The 21,485-nt window shown below is 41.0% G+C and overlaps 1 protein-coding gene across 7 annotated transcripts in view; it reads right to left on the bottom strand.

Moving 5' to 3' along the window:
- The window catches only part of KLF12 (KLF transcription factor 12), a 263,442-nt gene that overhangs the window by 93,580 nt on the left and 148,377 nt on the right, over positions 1–21,485 (bottom strand). For all 7 annotated transcript variants that reach the window (XM_062636889.1, XM_062636888.1, XM_062636890.1 and 4 more), the window contains one exon: positions 6,174–6,717. In XM_062636889.1, the coding sequence (XP_062492873.1) occupies positions 6,174–6,717 (544 nt within the window). The remainder of the gene's footprint in view (positions 1–6,173; positions 6,718–21,485) is intronic.

Raw genomic sequence — 21,485 nt, forward strand, 5'->3', positions numbered from 1 at the left:
TTCAGTCAGCAAATTTAAACTTGTAAAGTTCTGACTTCTTGATTTTGCTAGTGACTGCGTCTTCTGAAGACTGTAAGACCCGTAAGAGTGAGAACCCAAAAACTTGAACCCACCCCCCAGAAATATCACAGTTGCACAGGTTCTTAGTGCACCATCATCAGGAGGAAGCTTCTGAAAGGCCCTTTAATGAATGGAGTAACTCTTCTGAACTACATAAAACGATTTTAAAGGATATTATCATTGGCAAAACCTGCTGCTAGAAGGACATGATTTGTCAACAGTAGTCACAGAACTACAGAATGGTTTGGGTTGGAAGGGACCTCACAGCTCACCCAGCTCCAACCCCTGCCATGGGCAGGAACACCTTCCACTAGGCCAGGTTGCTCAAAGCCCCATCAAACCTGGCCTTAAACATTGCCAGGGATGGGGCAGCCACAGCTTCTTTGGACAACCTGTGCCAGTGTCTCACCACACTTACAGTATAGATTATTTTCTTAATATCTAATCCAGTTTTTCCCTCTGTTATCTTAAAGCCATTACCCCTCATCCTATCACTACGTGCCCTTGTAAAAAGTCCCTTTCTAGATTTCTTACAGGCCCCCTTTAGGTATTGGAAGACTCTTCTGAAATTGAAGCAGTGGAAAGACTCAGGCTAATGGGACCAGAGTTTGTAGGGTAATGCGCTGGTGCCATTGAGGCCCCTCTCACTCCTCTCTGTGCAAGCCTCTTCTTTGTTCTCCTTCTCCCTGCTCAGATCTCCTTTCTACCCTCCTTTTCCTTCTTCACCCTTGTCCTGGGTTCAGCAGTAGCCATCATGTTTCTCCTTCTTGGTAGCTGGTGCAGTGCTGTGTTTTGACTTTCGGCCTGGGAACAGAGCTGATAACAATGATGTTTTGGTTTGGCCAAGGATTTTGTGAGCCTCATGCTCTGCCAGGGAGGAGGGGAAGCCAGGAGGAAGCAGAGACAGGACACCTGACCCAAACTGACCAAAGAGGTATTCCATACCACAGCACGTCATGCCCAGGATGTAACTGGGAGTGAGCCGGAAGGGCTGGGAGACTGCGGGGTTGGAGGAGGTATGGGTCGGTGCTTGGTCGGGTTTGGGGGGCGAGTTATCAGTCGGCTGGTGGTGAGGTGATGTATTCTCTTCCCTTGTTATTTCCTTTATCATTATTATTATTGGTGGTAGCAGTAGTGATCTGTGTTATACCTTAGTTACTAAACTGTTCTTATCTCAACCCGTGGGAGTTGCATTCTTTTTGATTCTCCTCTCTGTCCCTCTGGAAGCAGGGGGAGGGCAAGAAGGGGGGGAAGTGAGTGAACAAATTGCCTGACTGGGTTTAAACCACGACAGCCCTTCTTCTGTCTTCAGCCCTTTACCACTTTTATTCCTGAACATGTTCACACACCTGTAGCTGTCTCATCAGCTCTCCTTTTATCCCCCACTCTCTTCCATCCTGCCCTCTCCCCACTGCCTAGCCCCTCCCAACCTCATCCTTGCCTTTTCTTAGCCACATTTTTTCTCGCTTTATCCTTTGAAGGAATCCATGGATTTTTCAGATCTCCAAACCTGGTTTCCACAACTGCTAAGAAAGGAAAAGAAAAGAAAAGAAAAGAAAAGAAAAGAAAAGAAAAGAAAAGAAAAGAAAAGAAAAGAAAAGAAAAGAAAAGAAAAGAAAAGAAAAGAAAAGAAAAGAAAAGAAAAGAAAAGAAAAGAAAAAGAAAAGAAAAAAAGAAAAAAGAAAAGAAAAGAAAAGAAAAGAAAAGAAAAGAAAAGAAAAGAAAAGAAAAGAAAAGAAAAGAAAAGAAAAGAAAAGAAAAGAAAAGAAAAGAAAAGAAAAGAAAAGAAAAGAAAAAGAGTGGTCCAAACCAGACTTGAGGTTCATGGCACAAAACCAGAGGTTCTAGAGTTTTTCACCAAGAAAAGCTGTAATATATTTTTCAACACTGAAAAAGCTACTTTTTTTTCTCGAGGATCAGTCTCAGGAAAAATGGAATAGCTTTTACTTGAAACTTTCCTCAAAAAGAAAGAAAAAATAAAAAAGAAATAGCCTGAGGCAGATTTGTGGCATGGAAAATGTTAGCCTAAACGGTTAACACACAGGCAGACTCTGAACAACTGAAGACAGGGGTTTAAGGGAAACCACGAGGCAACCTTATCTGTAGGTGCTGCTACCTGCTGTGCTTCTAATTACACCTTTCAGCAATCCTTACCATTGCTGAACAGGGAGAAAAAAAGTTGAGGAAAGAGTCTATCATTGGATTTTAATGATCTGAAACACTTTAATGTGTAATAAATTCTAGCCACCTACTCCATGTAGAAAAAATCTCCAAGTGCTTTTTAAGGCTCTGGATGACAAGACATCAGTGATCACCACTGAAAGAAGCTGACTTCATCTCTTTTGACATGTTGTAGGGGGTGGCAGAGGCTGCAGCCCCAAACGGCAGTGCCCACAGGGCCCTGTTCCTGGCTCCCATCCCTTCTGTGCCCAGGCAGCCTTAACACATTACTATGCTTTGTGCATATGAAATAACGTGAGGATATGGATGTAGGGGGCAACTTGCACAGCTAGTCTGGCAGTGTGGGCAGCACACTGAGACCCCCACTTTAGGGGTGTCCCTGAAGTGCTCCCCTGTGGAGGCATGTGGGGGATGTCAGGGAGGGGAAGGTCCACAGTCAATGAGGGTGTCTGCATGTAACTGTGTGTGTGTACACATACGGGAGTGCTGTGGGATTACAGAACAGTGTTTCTAATTTTTAGAAATTTAGTAAGCTTTCATAAATGGCTAGTGTTGTACTACCGACACTGAACATATTGTTCACCGGTTGCCTTCTAAAAATGCTTCGATCCCCATTTTGATTTACACTAGGAGAACTGAGAGGTTTTTATCCTGCAAAAAGCATCGATCTGACAAAGGGGTGCTTTCATAGCATGATAACCCTGGCTTCCATTGCCCCTCTTGGGGTGTGGCATGTGGCACAGGACCTGAAAGGATGCTGCTGGCAGCTCATATATACAAGGGCTAATTTTCTGCAAACCCACTCGGCTTGCAATGCTGCAGAAAGGGTTTGATTTAACAGGAACCCTTGTAAGTGAACAACAGGAGGGAAGAGACAGGACTGAGAGAGCAGAAATGAGCAGCACTTTGGGAGGCAGAAAAGGAGACCTGAGTCTCTCCTGAAGGAAGGTGCAACAGAGGCCAGGATGAATGATGCCATGGCAAAGGATGTGCAGTGGCAGAGGAGATGACAGTATGGGTTAGAAATATTAACAGATAAGGAGGGAGAGATGGAGCAGAGCTGCTGAAACTGACACTCACAGAACTGTTAGTGAAATTGGGAGGACTAGGAAAAATGGAAAGATAGAAAAAGGGGGAAACAAAAGCAGAGGTATTGATTACTCGTTCTGGAGAGAAGACAGAATTTAAACAGAACATGGAAAAAGAAGTATTTGCTTGAGCTGCCCAGAAAAGCAGCCACTGGGAGGACAGTTTAGTCTGAGAGAGAGAAAGGCGGACTGGGAAGCATCAGGGAAACAGAAGCCACCTGAGCAAAACACCTGGAAGGAAGGATGGTAGTGGCCTGAAAAGGTTTTGCAATAAAAGAAAAATGAAATGGTTTCTAGTCAAACCTGGAAGGAAGAGGAAAATTCAGCATGAGGAAACTAAAACTGTGAATAACAAGGAATATACCTTTCTCTATAATCTGTTTCTTTGCAGTTTTCCCCTAAGTACCTGTACCTAGAAAAACAGGAGGGGCCTGAACTTAAGTCTGATGTAATTTTCATTAATCTTATCCTTGGAAGCATCTCTGTTCAGGGAAGTGCCTAATTCTCATTTGAGCAAAAAGGACTTAGATACAGGCTAATGTAGAATATAACTTTAAGTGCTTCCCAACCATACCCCTGGATCATCAACATGATCTCTGGTTTAGCACCAGGACAGCAGCAACACAGGGATTATGTGACAAATCTGCTGATACTATCTGTGCATTGATTCTGTTCTAGAGTGCGTATTTTTTTGTTTCTGAAAACGATCAACATTCATGTAGAAGCTGAAAGTTGCTACTCTAGCTGATTCCAAAACTGCACTTCTGCTTCAGCTGGTAGAGGCTTAGCAACCAATGGACAGCAGCATCCTGTTAGCATCTCCATACATCTGAAATTAATTTGTGCAATGTTGCTGCATTTCATTATTTATATTGTTTTACATATAAAGAAAAACATACTCCATCAAAAGCTGACAAAAAGATGACTACCTAGAGGACTGTTGCCCATTATTCTTCTATTGTATTTATTCAAATTAACCTGAACATTTACATCAAAAGAATTGGTGATAGCAAAATGGGCAAAACGGATGAGAAAAACAAAATTAAAGAATGCTTAATCCCTTTCTTTTTTTTTAGCTGTACATTACTAGGTGATGCAAGGCTGGTTAATGATCTCTGCCAATAACAGCACAAAGGCGATATTGTCAGGTCAGGAGCCCCAGAGCTTGTGGGCTGAAATCTCTGTGGCACATTAAATTGTGGAATTTTGTTGACAAAACTGGGGCAGCAAAGTTCCAGTTTTACAAGACCAGGAAGTGCTTCCTATAGAGGAGACTACTACCACAGCCAACTAGCACCTTTTAAATGAAAACAAACAAATGGGAAAAATTCTGGATGAGCTCAAGGTCAGGTGTGGCTCAAAGCTTCAAAATCAAAATACAGACTAAAACTTTCCTTTTTCTTATTTCCCAAACAACATGGTGAAAAGTTCTGCTTTCATTCATCATCTCTTGACACAATGGCACAACGTCCTAAAATTATGTCAGTGTATGAAGTGCAATAAAACTTCTGAACTGTGATTTTGAGGCTTAAATCAAAACTCAGATCAGCCATGAGCTTATTTCATATGTCCAATCCTGTTGAGAGGCCACAGTCCAAACTCATATACTGAGGGAATGGGAGAACCAATGATTTATGGAGAAGACGATACTACTAAACAGAATGACCCATTCTGTGGCCCTGTACAGGAATACACAGTCACCAGTATATCAAAAAAAGACATGAGAGTTGAAGAGAAAAGGTCTTTTAGTTGTAGCGACCTGCTCATTATGCGATTAGGTACACAAGAGATGATATAAGATGTATTACTAAATGCCCTGTAGTCCCATAAGCCCTGAAGTAAGGTTATCTGTCAGTACCCTCCCTTTCCACCTCATGCAACACCTCGTTTCAGGGAAGAACTAGCCATATTTTATTCACTCATATGCGATGAACCCTGAAATGAGTCTCTCTTGTTTCTCTCCTCATGTTCTCATCTCGGTCACTAATGCCTTCTTTATAAAGCTATGCTTTTCAAAGTATCTGGGCGCACATATTTTGTCTTTTCTTCCTTCCACCCATCATGCCACCATCTCTAACAGATTATTGCTCCCTCAGTAACTGTAATGTGCTCGTTTTTTGTTGCTCTCCAGCTCTCTTTTCCATGTTCTTTGGACACCTTTCCGAGTGTATCTGTTCTTTTGGCATGTGCTTTCTTCCTCCCTTCACACCTCCATGTGCCTCTCAGGTCCTTTGTCTGTGAAAGTCATTCCCAACATACACACTCCACGTGGCTTCCTTCCCTTTGCTGTTTAATCTGGAAGAAGAAACCTAATTCAAAATACTCTATTGCCACTCCTTGAGATTAATAAAACCTACCTCTCTGCATCTGCTACTGCTCTTTCGTCCAAATTCCTCTCCTTCACAAGTTCCTACATCCCAGTGATTGCCTTCTCTGCACATGGAAATGTGCCCATTCTCTGTGCAAGGAATCTCTCTGACACTCCTTCCCTTGCCAAATCTGTATAACCTGAGTTTTCCATGTTCATCTACAACGTTTTGTCACTATTCAGTTTTCCTATTTCTTCAGCTTCTGGGGAGGACTTACTCCTCCCAGGGCAAAACTTGCCATAAGTTGTATGAGCATCTAACACCACTGCTGACCTTCATCTTTATAAAAATATTTATTTTAAAGAGCATCTGGGATAAGACTTTGAAAGGCTCTTCTTGATAGTGAAAGTTATACGACTTTTCATCAAACAACACAGTAAGTTTGGAACTAACAGCTGTATAACATTGTTACATTTTCCTCATACAAGAGCAGTTTTAAGGATGCCACAGATGCACAAAACTGCTTCCACCTTACCTTTGACGTGGCTTCTCCCATCCTCTAACAGTGGTACTACTATTGTGTTGTTCATATTCCCAGGTGATCTCACAGCTGTATAGACAACAGGTACCGACTGTACCACCACGGGGATACGGTGCACGTGACTCATTTTGTTGGACTGCAAGTTCATGGGGCTGGAAGGTGGTACTGGATGGATAATGTGCAAAAACTGCTGGCCTCCAACACCAGATGCAGAGGCCACAAGAGGACCTGGAGTTAATACTGACGGTACAGATGCTGCTGAGGATACTGATGTTATTACTGTGGGTGATGAAGCTGGCCGACTAGAAGAAGAAGAAGTAGAAGTGGAAGAAGGGGAGGAGGCTGATGCTGTCATGGAAACTGGTGAAGATGAAGCTGCTGTAGGGGACGACCTGGCTTTGTTTATTGACAAGTCCACTGGTTCAGTCTGTGTTTGGAAATGGTCTGTAGATAATGAATCCTCCGTGGGGTCTGCCTTCATGTTGTTTAGTAACAAGGGTACAGCTTCCATATCTGGATAGTTCTGGACGTTTGGAGACTGTCAAAGAAGGACAAAAGGACACAGTTACACATAGAATCATAGAATCATAGAATCGTTAGGGTTGGAAAGGACCTTAAGATCATCTAGTTCCAACCCCCCTGCCGTGGGTATGTGGCTAAAGACAACTTACATATCCAATTGCTAAGGCGCATCACACAACTTGGTCATGAAAGCCACAGGATTTGTTTCCTCTTCTTGTGTCAGCTCATAGTTTTAAAGGACAAATTCTAAATCATGCTAAAATGCACAGACATGTTGAGTTTGAACAGAATATTTTTAAAAAGTTCTATTCCCGTATCTTGGAAGATGGCAGGATTAAAAACCACAAAATCACCCTGTTTCTTTGCATTACACAAAGTCATCAGTGAAAAAAACTTCTGTATCTCCACAGATAACCACTATTTATATTGACAGGACATTTCTTCCCAACATCTATCTTCAAGCTACAGCATTACTCTCTGGCGTTATCTTCAACAGACATGAAGAAAAACTGGTCATCCCCATTTTTCAAACAACTTTCTGAATGCTCAAAGACTGTAATTTCTCCTTATTCATCTACCTTCTTCTGTATTAGGCAGACCTTGCTTCTGTCTGTCATAAGTCAGCTTTAAAAGAACAAGCCTTAGCACTCTCATTTGCCCTTTACAGTGACCTTTGCAGTTTTTCAACACCACTTTTCGGAAGGCAGGGCTTTACACCAACCATAGTCCTTCAGCTCAATGTTTGACTTCTTGCGTTCTGTCTATTTACTGATAATGAACTTACAGGTCAGTACAGAGCCCCATATGGTTGCCCTGTTACAGGGAGCAATGGCTACAGCAATTCATTATTCTGAATTAGCACGTTAGATTTTTGTTATAATTTTCTTTTATTTTTCCCATTTTAATTGAGAACAATTTCCCTGACTTCACAAAATAATTCTATGATGCTTTACACAGAAGTATAGAATACATAGCTCCTTCAAAGCTGGTTCGTCTAAATTTATTCTAGACTAGCACCATCTGCTATTTTTATAGTTTTATTCCTTATTTCCATCATCAAAGAGGTTAACAGAATTTTTGAATAATGCTAGGCCAAAGATAGGTCCCTCGAGAAGCTCCTTTGAGGTATCTTTCCTTTCCAACAGTACATCATTAATAACTACTCCTTAAAAATGTTTTTTCAAGTAATTTTCAATAGGCAGGGCAAGGAAGGGAATGCCCATTGATTACCTGGCAGAAAGACCCAGCCCAGCTCTCAGTTCCACAGCTGAGTACCTCCGTGGCACTGCACTGTAGCAGAGCTCCTCTACAGGCACAGACACACACTATTACTTGCTGTAGTACAGAAAACCAACCTCAATAAAAAACATTTGCCAAGCTACTTCAAATCTCTCTTGACCCAAAGCAATTATTCCGTATACAGATCTAACAAGCAACCTTTTTATGGTACCGAAGCAGCTCTAAATGCATTCTCTTAATCTCTAGATTACAGTATTTACTAAGTATCTAAAAATATTAAGTCAGAAATATTTAAGCCACAAATATTTTAGTTCATCTACCCTAAATAAGTTAACAGTCAAGCAAGCTGAAGTCAAGTGAATTTACTTTGAGATTTTTATAATGAACTATGTTAAATATTTTCACGAAGAATACTCCTGGTTTTGAATCTGAGCCAAATTTCATCACAGAATGGAATTCTATTGCAAAGGGAAAATAGAAACACTAATATTAAAAATTGCAATAATAACAGCCTAAGTGCGTAGTATCCCTGGCATGCTGAAAGCTGAGATATTCTAGTAGATCCCAGCTATTCAGCTGATTTACACTGGCTCCCGGAGATGGCATTTTCCCCCATTTGAAAGCAAGAACATCTCTGGTACAGCGAGTCTCTTCTTCTATTCATACACAAATCAACTTAAAACAAAGGGAACCCAATTCATCCGGTCCCTGGACCCTGCTGTTTTGCTGCAATACAAATAACAAAAGCAAAAAATTCCTTTATAAAGACAATGGGAAGTCCTCCTGCTAAAGAAGAACAGAGTGAAGAACAGGTTTATAAAGTGCATAACCAGCTACAAGTGACAAGGTTACAAAAACCTCTTCCTCAAGAAGGCAAAACTTGTAATTGCCCAGTGATGTTCCCTTATCCTTTCCTCTGAAGCACCTTACCCTGGGTATTGTCAGTAAAGAGATTCTGCATCAGGCATACCCTATGTGCCATGACAAAGACAAAACCATAAATACATATGGCACAAGCAGACAATTTGTCAACTCTTAACAAGTCTTGTATATGCAATGGGCAAACAGACTGGTTCTGCTGAACTGAACTGACTGCTGGTACAGTGCAGACAAGGCAGAGAGGGACACCCTGTGCAAGCTATACCCAAATCTTCTTAAGACTAAAGGCAACATCTATCTCAAATGTCTGAGAGAAGAAGGATAAACAGGATCAACCCTAGTACAAGGGAGATGAGGGATACCCTTGTGCAAACAGCTGGGCAAGGGTTACCTAGAAGCAGTATGAATTGCCAGCTCCATCCAGAGGGCAGATAATGTGCCACAGAGGAAATCCTACATGTTGACATTCTTCCAGGCTTCCTCTGGGTGCCAGAGGCAGATTTCAGGTTGACCCAATGCTGCTGACCCAGTGTGCTGAAGGATGAAGTACCTTCCTGTTGCTGCCCCCACTGCTTTTCAGAGCACCCTCAAGTGCTCTAAGGGTACCACAGATTTGACGTACCCAGTGTAAGCACATCAGACTGCTTACAGGACTCTTGTGACTTCCAGGATGTGTCTGAGACTTGACGCAAGGGATCCACATGGCCATTGAAAGCAATCCATCACCAAACGGAGCACTGTCTGCCCCAGAGTCCCACACCTGCCTTTGCAGCAAGCAGCATCAAGTCCCTTACAGGAAAGGTAAGGAAGAACACCAAACCATCATGCAGCTGACACCATACAAATTACTTGTCCCACAGATAGAGTCAATTGTCTCTGAGACAAAACACAGGGCATGACCTGCAGATTTTTCTTGATTGTCCTAACAGGCCTTTGTTTTCCTACAGTAATTACACCTAGTCTTTTGGGAATAAAAAAAAAAAAAAAAAAGAGAAATAAGAACCATGTAACTGCAGTCAATCATACAAATCACTTTCTCTTTAAATAGCTCTATTGCGTTTACTTTTACATTGTATATTTCTTACATTGCATCTATCTTTTGGTAGGTATCCTGTTCTTGTCCAGAGGTGCTAGAGGGGCTATGCAGTCTCTATGTACTATGGTACTACAGTTGACAGTATTATTTCAGTCTTCAGCAGTGAAACTAAACTCGAAACCTCTACAAACCCCTTTATGAATTTCTCCAAACAGGATGAAAAGTGGTATGTCCTTCAATGACCTCCTTTCCCTGCCAAAACTCTTAAGAATGCCCTTTCTTTAGTAAATTCAGGCCGTGACTGATGTCAGTCAACATTACAAAAGACAGCAGGATCCTTATCAAAACAGGTTTATACATCCTGTACTTCAGATGAAAATTGTAAACAAGTGTTATATTCTGTGCTGGTGGTTGTGAACAAAAAGATCTGCCCTAACAACTCACACTCCCTTACAGTGACCTACAAGTGGTATGGATGTTTCTTCACAATCTCAGGTTTTATTTCAACTGCCAAAGTTCTATTATCTGAATCAAAACTTTGAACATTAAATTATCATTATTTTCTGAAAATAGATGACATAAGCAAACCTTTCCCAATGGCGATGACTATATCAGAATTAGGAACTACAGGATGAAGAGTAGCAATGAAGCCAAAAGAGAGGGCTCACTTTTCAGCACACTGTTTCTTAGAATCTCCCCAAAACATTATTAACTGACAATTAACTATTAATTTCCCTAGATGATGAGTGTTGATGTTAGTTTTATTTAATGGAACCACATGTTTTCTAATTGAGAAGCTCACAACAGCTGGGATATTCAGAGGTATACCTTCAGCCATTCTGTCAGATCCTAAAGTCAACTGGATAAAAATCAAATGGTTGCATGTTTTTTTAATTCTGTCTTTCTACTCCTGCTTTCCCACCCTCCTCTAGTGAACTGGGCTTCTTGTGGTGGTGTGGGCTCAGCCGATCGCTAATTTGAGTATCTGAAATGGGTTTTCCGGTCTGGCTACCAAGTGTCCGTGTTGCTTTTGCAAACTTCATTTTGGTTTTAGGAGTCTAAACTCTGTTGTTGAGAGTGGCAGCTTTCAGAGCATTTGGTGGGTTAGAAAGGGTTCAGCCTGAGGTCCCTGTAACCCAGAGGGCTTCCTTGGAAGCCAGCCCAGACCACGGAAATACAACATGAGGGGGTATAGCTCCATGTGGCTTCCCTCATCTCAGAATGCAGGAGCATCTGTACTGTTCCTGCCACTGGTATGAAGGACAGGGACAGCTTCATCCTTGTCTCCATCCAGCTGGGACTCAGAGGCAAATCTCATTAATGTTCCTCTCTGCAACAATGCCATCATATCATGCTAACAATCCTGCTCACCATCCACTCAAATCCAGGCTGAAATGTAACTGGAAGGCAGGTTAGGATGTCTCTCTTCTAGAAAAGGCTTTTTAATAAACCTGCAGCCTCTATTAGTCACTGCTCTTGGCTCACGTTTTTTGTGCCTACCCCTTACATCTGTACACCAGTATTCTCTGCAGTGCTCTGTTTCATTAGCTTGCCATTAATAAACACCGCCAGGAACATAACACGTGATTTCCCTATTCACAAAGCTTTTCTTGGCTGTGTAAAAAAGCATTCCTTACTGCCCTTTTCCCCAACCATTATGGAAAAACAGTCAGCCACAAAACCAGCCACAAGACCGTGAGCGATGCATGGTAAAGTTATAGTCGATAATGTCTTATCTACTGGATGGCCATCCTTTACTACACAGTTCTACTTAATCTTCTTTCCAACCTCCTGAACAACACCTCTTAACTTACTTAGGAGGGAAATTTGCAACAGCCCCTTTCCACTCTCTCAATCTACTCATGGCAATCATCTTCGTGTTTATCAGTACTGTCCCCCATCCATAACTAAAACATGAAGTGCTCATAGTTTCCACAGAACTGAGGTTAATACCAATGAAAAAGCAAAGATCATTTTGTTTTCAGCAACTCATCCTGATGCCTCGCAGCTCATCAACTTCACACGGTACTAAGCTTCAGTGAGTCTTTACGTCTTTGTGGAGTTTTACTGCTCCAACACAACAGAGTTTACAAACCTCCAACAATCAGTTGTCAGCTTCTGAAGTGTTCTTCCTTTCTGGCAGCAATCTCCCAAGGTCAAACAATTTGTAAGAAAAAATACCAAAAAAGCTGTCCTTGATGACGGAAACCAAACAGACTCAATTTAGTATTTATAAAATAAGCTGGCTTTGAGGACAGGAAGTTAAAAAATGAATTGCTAAATGTTTTAACTCTTTATCAAATCACACAAACCCTCCTGGTTGTCACCATGCTGCCCCACCTCATTCTGTTCTGTCAGGAGAAATTTCAGGCTGGATGATTTTGTTTTGTCAGAGCTTTTATCATCTCAGGATACTGAGATGAGAAAAAAAAAATCACACTCCTGAAAAGCTACCCATAATTTTAACCATGTCATTGCCACAGCTGTACCAAACACCAAGGTTCAGTGAAGTCTTCTGAGCATGCAGTGCAGAACTCTGCCGAGCTAAAGCAGCTTTCAGGTCTGATCATGATGCTTGGAGGGTGACAAAAAGTGCTTGCTCTAGCAGAAGTAATTTTGCTTCTGCATAGCATACAGATGTGCTTACAACTCTAATGCCACGAGACATGCAGGTAGATTGGGTTTAGGTGTGTTATCTTTGGTATACAGTTTGTGTTTTAAAATTAAAATGGAACATTTTCCTAGTATGTCCTGTAGATAAGAGTAGCTCATTTCCCTGAAACTGCTGTTCTGTCAGTGCTTGCCATGAAGGGTATTTGCCCACATGTGTTTCATCCTGTTATGCCTCAGCTCAGCACTTAGAGAGTACAAAAGGTTGGCACAGATATAGTTTGGGTAACCAGCAGCCCAGGCACTTCAAAGAGCCCTGGAAGTTATGGCTTAAGTACCCAGCACTTTGCTCAGTTTTTTTTTGGGTTATCTTGCTAATCAAGGAGTGAACTCTCCTCAGAATTACAGAAGAGATTTTTTGACAACACCTTTCTATGCTGAGATACTCCATTCACAACACTCACATGCTTCCGCTTGAAAATCTCCACTTCAGCCAAAGCAACAAAATACTCTAAGAAAAGGAAGAAGTAATACAGCCTGCAAAGACATGACAACCTCTATTTGAAACACTGCTCTCCCTATGAAAAAAACATTCAAGACTCAACTATTCTGAACACGGAGGGTGCACCAATACAGCGGTGACAGAAGCTGTATAAAATCAGAAGGGTGAAAAGTAGACAGCTGAAAGGTTAAAAGTGAGCAAAATACTTAGAATTTTGTTTCCAAATGCAAAGGCAGCAAGTGAGCAGGAATTTGTGCCTTTTTCCTCAAGGCTGCTGCCGCAGGCTTTCCCAGGCTGACAGAAGCTTGGATGCATTGGGCAAACACAAGAGGTCACAAAGAGCAAAATGCGAGGCAGCTGGATCTTTCTGCTTCTTTTCTGGAAGCAGAAATTAAAAAGCATCTTACTGTCAGTTTTCAAGAAATGGCTGCTCAGGGTCAAGGTTAAATTTGTGTTCCAAGGAAGAATAGAGATCCCCAAGAGATGGCACTCCCAAGTGAGGTTGAGTCAGACACTGTTACAACTCCTCCCATGGAAGCTTTTCTAAAAAGCACCAGTTGGTGCCGAGAAAGAGAGTAGAATCCAGGAATTATTAAAACAAAAAGAGGTTCAATGGGAACGCATTTAAACAAACTGGAATCGATTCAACGGGAGAGATAGATACTCACTTTAAAGTATGTGCGATTCACTTAATATATCATCATTTCTGCACAACACTTGGATGTTTGATTTCAAAGTGGATGTTTCCAACCCTCAAGGCCTAAAGATGAAATTCCTATTCTCTTTGTGAATCTCAAGAGTCAAAAGAAACACGCTATGAGGCACAGGCAGCCTTTGTGAGCAGTGCCTCTGAATGTGTAGATCCTACAGAAGATGCCCCAAAATAAAAAGAGAATTAACTAAGAGCTGGGGATAGCAAATTCAAACCAACCACTCATAAATAACCAAGCAAAATTCAAGCTTCAGGGCTGTAAAAATCACCTTTTAACGTTTCCTGAACAGTCAAAGTGGAGAGTTATTTCACAAGTATTTCAACAGTAAAAATGTACCATGTGCTGCAACCTTCAGTAACAGCTCAAACTAGGACTGGGGAAACATGCTTCAAAACGAAAGGAGATCCCAATGCAAACAGCATGAATTTTTAAACATGTTTAACAATGAACACAAATACATCTAGTGTGAAATGACTTATTTTTAAATGATGCATATGCAAAACCAGAGTAAGCATTAAGGTTACTTGCCTTTTTACTCTCTGACAGGTTTACCAAAGGGTTTCTCCACTGGCACAGGGCAAGTTATTATTGACTTCTACTGTCCAATAAAGTAATCAGCCCCTGTATTAACTGCAACATTAAAGGTAAAATAAATGTGCTTCTTGAACATGAAGCCAAATTCTCAGGATCTCAAACTCTACATGGGCCTGGATGATTTTTTGTTAAAAGCAATAAAACCTACCCCCTCGATCCTATTCTATGATTCTATGATCCCTAAATCATTAACACATTAAGAAAACTTGATGCTAAGCTTACAGAATCATAGAATTATAGAATGGTTAGGATTGGAAAGGACCTTAAGATCATCAAGTTCCAGCCCCCCTGCCATGGGCAGGGATGCCTCACACTAGACCATGTCACCTAAGACTGTCCAACCTGGCCTTGAACACTGCCAGGGATGGTGCAATTACCCCTTCTTTGGGCAACCTGCTTCAGTGTCACACTACCCTCACAGTAAAGAACTTCTTCCTTATATCTAACCTGCTTAGATGTATTATTTGTATGTGATCAGTGTTACTAGAACACCTATCAAAGACAGAATCTGTTGAAAGAAGCCAATTTATGCCTATCGCTGTGAGACAACTCTTCAAGAGAAACAAGTCTAACAAAGGTATGGAACAACATTAGTGTAAGATGTTGCTTGCAACATTATCTGCTTAAGCATATAAAAAATATTAAGAGTATGTTTGTATTCCTTGTACTAATGCATTTTAGATTTGAGAGTAACTTCTGAACAAATGGCAGATCCCTAAATAATTGTTAAAGGGGAGATAAAATACCATGAAAAAATATCCTATTGCCTCCAGTGTAGAATTACTTTCAGGGATTTAAAGAAATGTTACTTTATAAAACCCCAGACAACAAGAATTTCACACATTCACTTAGCAGTTCTTCTCATAAGTTTTCCCCCATGTATTTGGGGTAATTCTTCCCATTTTTGATTTCACAAAGTCCTGTATTTTCTTTAGTTCAACTGTAAATCAGAATTTTCCCATTTAGTTTATGCAAAAACTTGTGTGAACAAATTGAATCTTTGATGTTTACATTGGAAAACAATTAAAAAAACATTATCAGACATCAGACATGCATCGGGATTTTGTTTTGTCAATCTGGACTAATTACTTAGCCTAACATGAAATAAATCAGGAACTTTCCCAAAGTACCCACCAAGATGGTTTGCTGAAAAAAAGCTCCACCAAATTAGCAAGGCATATTGAAAGTCTTTTTTGAAAAAAAGAACTCAGCAGCATTGACATTTGTAGGTGAAAATACTCAAATTATATTCTGAGGTTTATTTATACCTAACATGGAAGCATTCAATGTTTCCACGCAAACCAACCTGCGCTGAAAACCAATTAAACTCTGAAGAATAATTTGCAGCCAACAATTTGCTAAAGATCCACAGTTAAAATTTTGATACAAAGATTTGCTAAATGTTTTTCTATACTGCACTTCATCGCAGAATATTTATGTATTAGCAAAAAAAGGACTACGGCAAATAATGCACAAAACTATTATTTATATCCTTTAACTACCTGCAAGCTGTTGCATAGCTCTAGGCAAAACTCAGCCATGTCCCCACCAGCCTTGGAGCCCAGCACTGACAATCTGGTCTTGCACTTCCACATCATTCCTCCTTGGACAAGCAGTGCCAGAGGCTGCAAGAGGACTCTGCACCCACAAAATACAGCCAACATAAAAAAAGGCTTTAATGACTGGGTGGTTACCTCTTTTCAGTTATTCCTCAGAACTCGGTCTCAGTCTTGCCCACGTGTCCTCTGAGATATGAAGACACCCACAGAATCATAGAATCAACCAGGCTGGAAAAGACCTGTAAGATCATCAAATTCAACCCTTACCACTGCGCTACCCATGAACAACTAACAATTCTACGGCTAGCTGATAAATACATCAGGAGTGGCGGTAGTGGTGCCATGCCTGAAACTCACATCCAGTATATTATCCACACACCACAACTGGGTTTCTCTCTGTCTCTCTCTGCTTGTCTTTGCTCATCTTAATTTCCACCAGAAGGATTAATTTTCCCAAATTAACCTCCTTCTGTTTACTACCCTTAAGGCTGACGTGTAAGTTCATTTTGTTCTTCTGACCTCTCAACTGAGACTGCATCTCAATTTTAACACACTACTGAAATAAATACATTGAGTAGAACTAACTACAGTTAGGTCTGACTGAAAGTAAGCCATTCAGTGGTCTGGAGGGAGGAAAAAAAAAAAGAATCATTTCAGAGAGAAAAAGTTTAAGAAGCTGTTTAAGTAAGCTTTTACTGAAACTAACACTTCCCAGCGTCTGTTCTTAAACAGACTTCCGGGACTACCCTATTACTGCCTGATAGTACCAGTAAAACAAACATGCCAAGTACAGTTATCTGTTTCTTAGGGTCCATGGTTTGAATTTGTACAGCCAAAACCTCTCATCCTCTGGGTGGGCGTGGCTCTACCCCAGGCTCATTAAACTGGGTGCAGTGAGTTTGCCTCTCACCCTCTTGAACTCCTGCTTCCCACTGCTGCTCTTCCTCTGGGACCGGGTAGTGCCGAGGAGGACATCAGCTGACCTCAAAGAAGGAAAAAGAGCCAAATCTGGGAGGAGAAGAATAACACTGGCTGGAAAAAAAGTCCTACAGGGGCAGACAAAATGCAAAGATTAGGTCTGGCACTGTCTGAGAGAGGAAACTGAGAGAGTGAGTCTTGGCTGGGAACGCTGGGGTACTACCAGCAAAGAGACTAGGGCTTCAAAGGGTCACAGAAGTAGAGTCTGTGAATTAAGGAATTTAGGCATTTTAAATCCTAAGGAAGTCATCAGGTCTACTAATGTCAGCTCAGATGCAACTGGGAGGACTATGAGATGAATATGAGGGTGGGAAGTAAACACCGCTCTTCTCCCTGGGTGAATGGGCCAGCTGGGAAGGCAGCGGTGCTTGGCTGGATGTGAGGAAGAGTGTCCCAGTCCAGAGAAGATGAGACAGGTCAAGCCTGGAGTGAACATACCCCAGTGAAAAGGGGTTGTGCCAAGTAAAGCAAAATGCCCCGGCAGTGCTTGGCACAGGACTCAAAGCCCTGTGGTTCACCACTCCCCTGCTGTCAGCAGATATCCCTGAAACCTGCTGGTGGAATATCCCATCCCTCCGCAACACCCATCCACAAAATATGAAGACACAGAGTGTACATTGCAGTAATTGCCCGCTACAGGGTGTGATCAAAGTTAGCACAGACATCTCTCCTCCTAACCCTGCCTGAAGACATACTGCTTCATTGTTCAGGCTTACCAATGTTCTTTTGACACAGCTTTTGGGAACGGAGAATTGGGATGTCTATTTCTGACTTTTTCCCCAAAAAGTGAATGCGCTCTTACATAAACTATGAATATGTATATTTGGAAAATTGGTTTTTAATGCTTCTGGAATGCATTTTGATTCAACTCCTTGACCTGGCATGTCAGAATACTTATTGTTACAGAAGAAAAGACCAAGAATAAAAACTTAACCCTCTCTGCGCACCTTTTCTGAGTCTTCACATATATAAGAATTACAGTTAAAAGCTAAATAAGATAGCATATGGATTATAAGATGGACAACCTATTGACACCATGCATAAGCAGACACTGGTACAAACCATTTAGCACCAATACTCTGTAGCTGACTGTGAAGGATTCCTTGTTTCCATTCTTACTCTGTGGCAACAAGAACCACTTCCTGATTACTGCAAACTGATTAGTCTTCAGAAACCACCTTTAGATGGAGATAATACAGAGTACTTCCACTTTACAGAAGGGAAAATCTAGGGAGAAAATCTCAAGAGTTTTTCCAGTACTACATATAAAAGTCTGGAGTTACAGTATTAGAGCTGAAACCTTGTAATGATAAAAAATTAAATGCATTCTAACCATGAAGCCCTATTTATGTTATTTTTTTCCTTATTTTAAAGGTACTGAATATAAATACCCTAGAACAAAACCTCTCATTATTCACAATAACCTTCCTGCTCTAAATTAAAGCCCACAGTGTCTGTCTATAACAACTCTCATTATTTTAAATTATCACACCTGAAATCTGAGACAATTACACATACTCATATTCTTATTTATGCCTTTAATGTTAAAAACAATATATATCTTGACAACTGAATTAAAATACACTTAAACTGATTTTTTTTTTAATAGCTAACAGCATTACAGTGATTTTTATTACAGAGCAGAATAAACTGGGTATTTACTTGTTTTTCTCAGAGCAGAGTAACTCAAAACTAGTATGACCATCATGTTATTTGTTACGGATGACATCACTCTAAGTTTGTTCCAGAGGACTGTTTTTAAATAAAAAAACATCAATTTCTCAATTTTCAAAGAAGTTTACAACAGCTTATAGCGAGTTTGAAATATATGGTAACGCCTAAAATAAATCATGTTAGAGGCAAAATTGTTGGGGTTTGGCAACAAATAATATATATAAAATACCTGATTAGACACCCAAAGATAAACTGTAGGTAAACCAATTCTCGAGTCCCCTTAAGAGACACATTTTTTAATTTAATGGAAACTTCTTATATGCTTCCCATAGTAACAGGGGCAAGAAGGCACAAACTATTTCTCCTGCTTGACCAGATAAAAAGCAGAAGAAATGGAAAAGGAAGAAAAGAGCCCTCCTATTTTGGTTTACAAATTATTTTTCAACAGAATAACTTTTATTTTCTTTTCAAGCTCTTTAGAAGTTTCTATTAAAAAGAAAATGGGATGGTGAGAGGTAAATGTTAAAATGAACCATCATTAACAATGCACATTGACACATCTAATATTTAGGCAGTTAAAGAACACACATAGACTATTTCCTTATCTGTCTGTTATTTCTTTACTGATTATAATAAGCTAGTGAGTTTGAAATCAATTCCCGAAAGTTTTTGGTTGACCTAAATCCCCTTTCCCTGCCTCCTCCCCACCCCTTTCGTTTGCTAATAAAACCACATTTTGTACAAAGTTTACCCTCGGCTCTTTCACTGAGCCAAATGATTTGGGCTCAGTTCTGATGCCAGGCATGTGGAACCATCTGAGACCTCTTGAAGTTCAGTAGACAGCATGGAGCTGGGAGAAAGGCTCTGTCACCCTCATGGGGAGGCACTAGCAGTGACAGGGGTACAGCAGCACACCTCCAAGGGCACAAGGCGATGATTCTGGCAGACAGGCAAGTCATTGCCTATGAAAACCCCAGCAAAACATACACACACATACCCCATCTTTGAGTCAAAATTATGATTACAGTCAAAGAAAAAAGGCACTTAACTGTGTGTATCCATCAACTCTGAGAATTTATTGTGGAATTTTGAGATGCATACACAGACACATGGATTCATCCTACTCAACAGCCAAAGCTTACATGAAGGATCTAAAGCTACTGAGCATTTCCATCCTTATTGTTCTAGGAGCACCATGAAGAAAAAATTCTTCACAGTGAGCGTGGTGAGACACTGGCACAAGCTTCCCAGGGAAGTTTTGGATGCCCCATGTCTGGAAGTATTCAAGAGCAGGCTGGAGGGGGATTTGAGCAACTGGGTCTAGTGGAAGGTGTCCCTGCCCATGGCAGGGTGGTTGGAACTAGATGGCCTTTAAGGTTCCTTCCAACCCAAATCATTGGATGATTCTGTAGTTTAAGGTGCAAAAGTTGATCCCTGCATGTGTGCTGCTTTGCTGCTCTGACACAAAGGAAGACTTGAGTTACACACAAAACTGATGTGCTAATTTACTCTAGGAGGGTAGCTGAAGTAACTTTAAAATTGCTCAATTTTTCCACTAACAAGTGTTACAGTGCACAATCAAATGAAGATAAGCACTCCACATACGTCTGAGTAGGCATACTGAAGTTTCTTGTTCTTCTGAGATAGACACTACTACTCTTATTGACACATTGGTCTTATGTTTAAGATATTTTACAGCATTAATTAGCACTAACTCTTAATATACTACAACTTATATAGGAGAACTCACACTTAGATTGGGGGGGGGGAGGGTTTATCAGTGAGTTAAGGAAATCTCTAGCTTTAATATATACAAAATTGAATGTTACAGCCATGAAAATCTAACATGAGAAAACTAAAAGCTGTGCAGCTTCAGTAATTCAAGACTTCTGCACTGAAGCAATACAGAAGACAGCTTCTGACACAGAGCAACACCTGGGCAGATAGGGCCATAGTAGCTTTCTGCTGCTTCCTGAGGCAGAGCCACAGTGTAATTGTGTTGACTGGCTCAGGTACCTCCTTCTGGTCATTACACTCACCACTTCTGCCACATTCTGAGCTCACCTCTGCTCTCCTTCACATCGAGACATGAGTGCATCACAGAATTGTAAATGGTTTGGGTGAGAAGGGACCCTAAATATCTCCTAGTTCAACCCCCCTGCCAGGTTGCTTAAAGCCCCATTCAACTTGGCCTTCAACACTGCCAGGGATAAGGCAACCTGTTCCAGGATCTCACCACCATTAGATAAGAATTTTTTTCCTGATGTGCAGTCTAAATCTACCCTCCTTCAGTTTAATACCACTGTCCCTTGTGCTGTCACTAAAGGCCTTGGTAAAAAGCCTTTCTCCACCTTTCTTATATTCCCTGTTTAAGTGCTGAAAGGCTGCAGTAAGCTCTCTGTAGAGCCTTCTCTTCTGCAGGTTGAGCAACCCCAACCCCTTTTCTTCAGAGAACAGTTGCTCCAGCCCTCTGATCATTTTTGTGGCCCTCATTTGGAACAGGTCTAAATGTCCCCTCTATCTTATTTCTTTGTACCTTTAATCTTGAATTCCACAACAGAGATTATCCTTCAACAGCTTGTCTAGTCCATGACTTTCAATTCATTACACTGGGGGAAGTTTGCCAGATACTGCTCATCTTCACAGATATGTTAGCCATGGCCAGGTGCTCACCTTGTGTGTATTTCCCAAGCAACAGAATTCACAGTAACCACCACACCAGCAAAGAACAATGGTTCTACCACTCACACCTCCAACTGTGCACATGCCAGCTTTCCAAAGAAAGATTAAAGCATCTATGAAAATGAGCAAGTATGAAAAATTCTGATGAAAACGAAGGTTTCCTCTGCCCTCATTAATTACAGAATGTTAAGCACTTCAGACTAACTTTGTAAGGAAAAAAAGTCTCCAGCAAATAAAACCCATCACACTGAACAGAAACCCACCTAACTTAGCTAGCAAGGAAATGGTCTTTCAGACCCAAACATCCCACTGCCTCTC

The sequence above is a fragment of the Pezoporus occidentalis genome, unplaced genomic scaffold (genome assembly GCF_034315485.1).
Source record: "Pezoporus occidentalis ecotype Australia unplaced genomic scaffold, CSIRO_AGI_Poc_V1 ctg5, whole genome shotgun sequence".
Classification (NCBI taxonomy): Eukaryota; Metazoa; Chordata; class Aves; order Psittaciformes; family Psittacidae; genus Pezoporus; species Pezoporus occidentalis.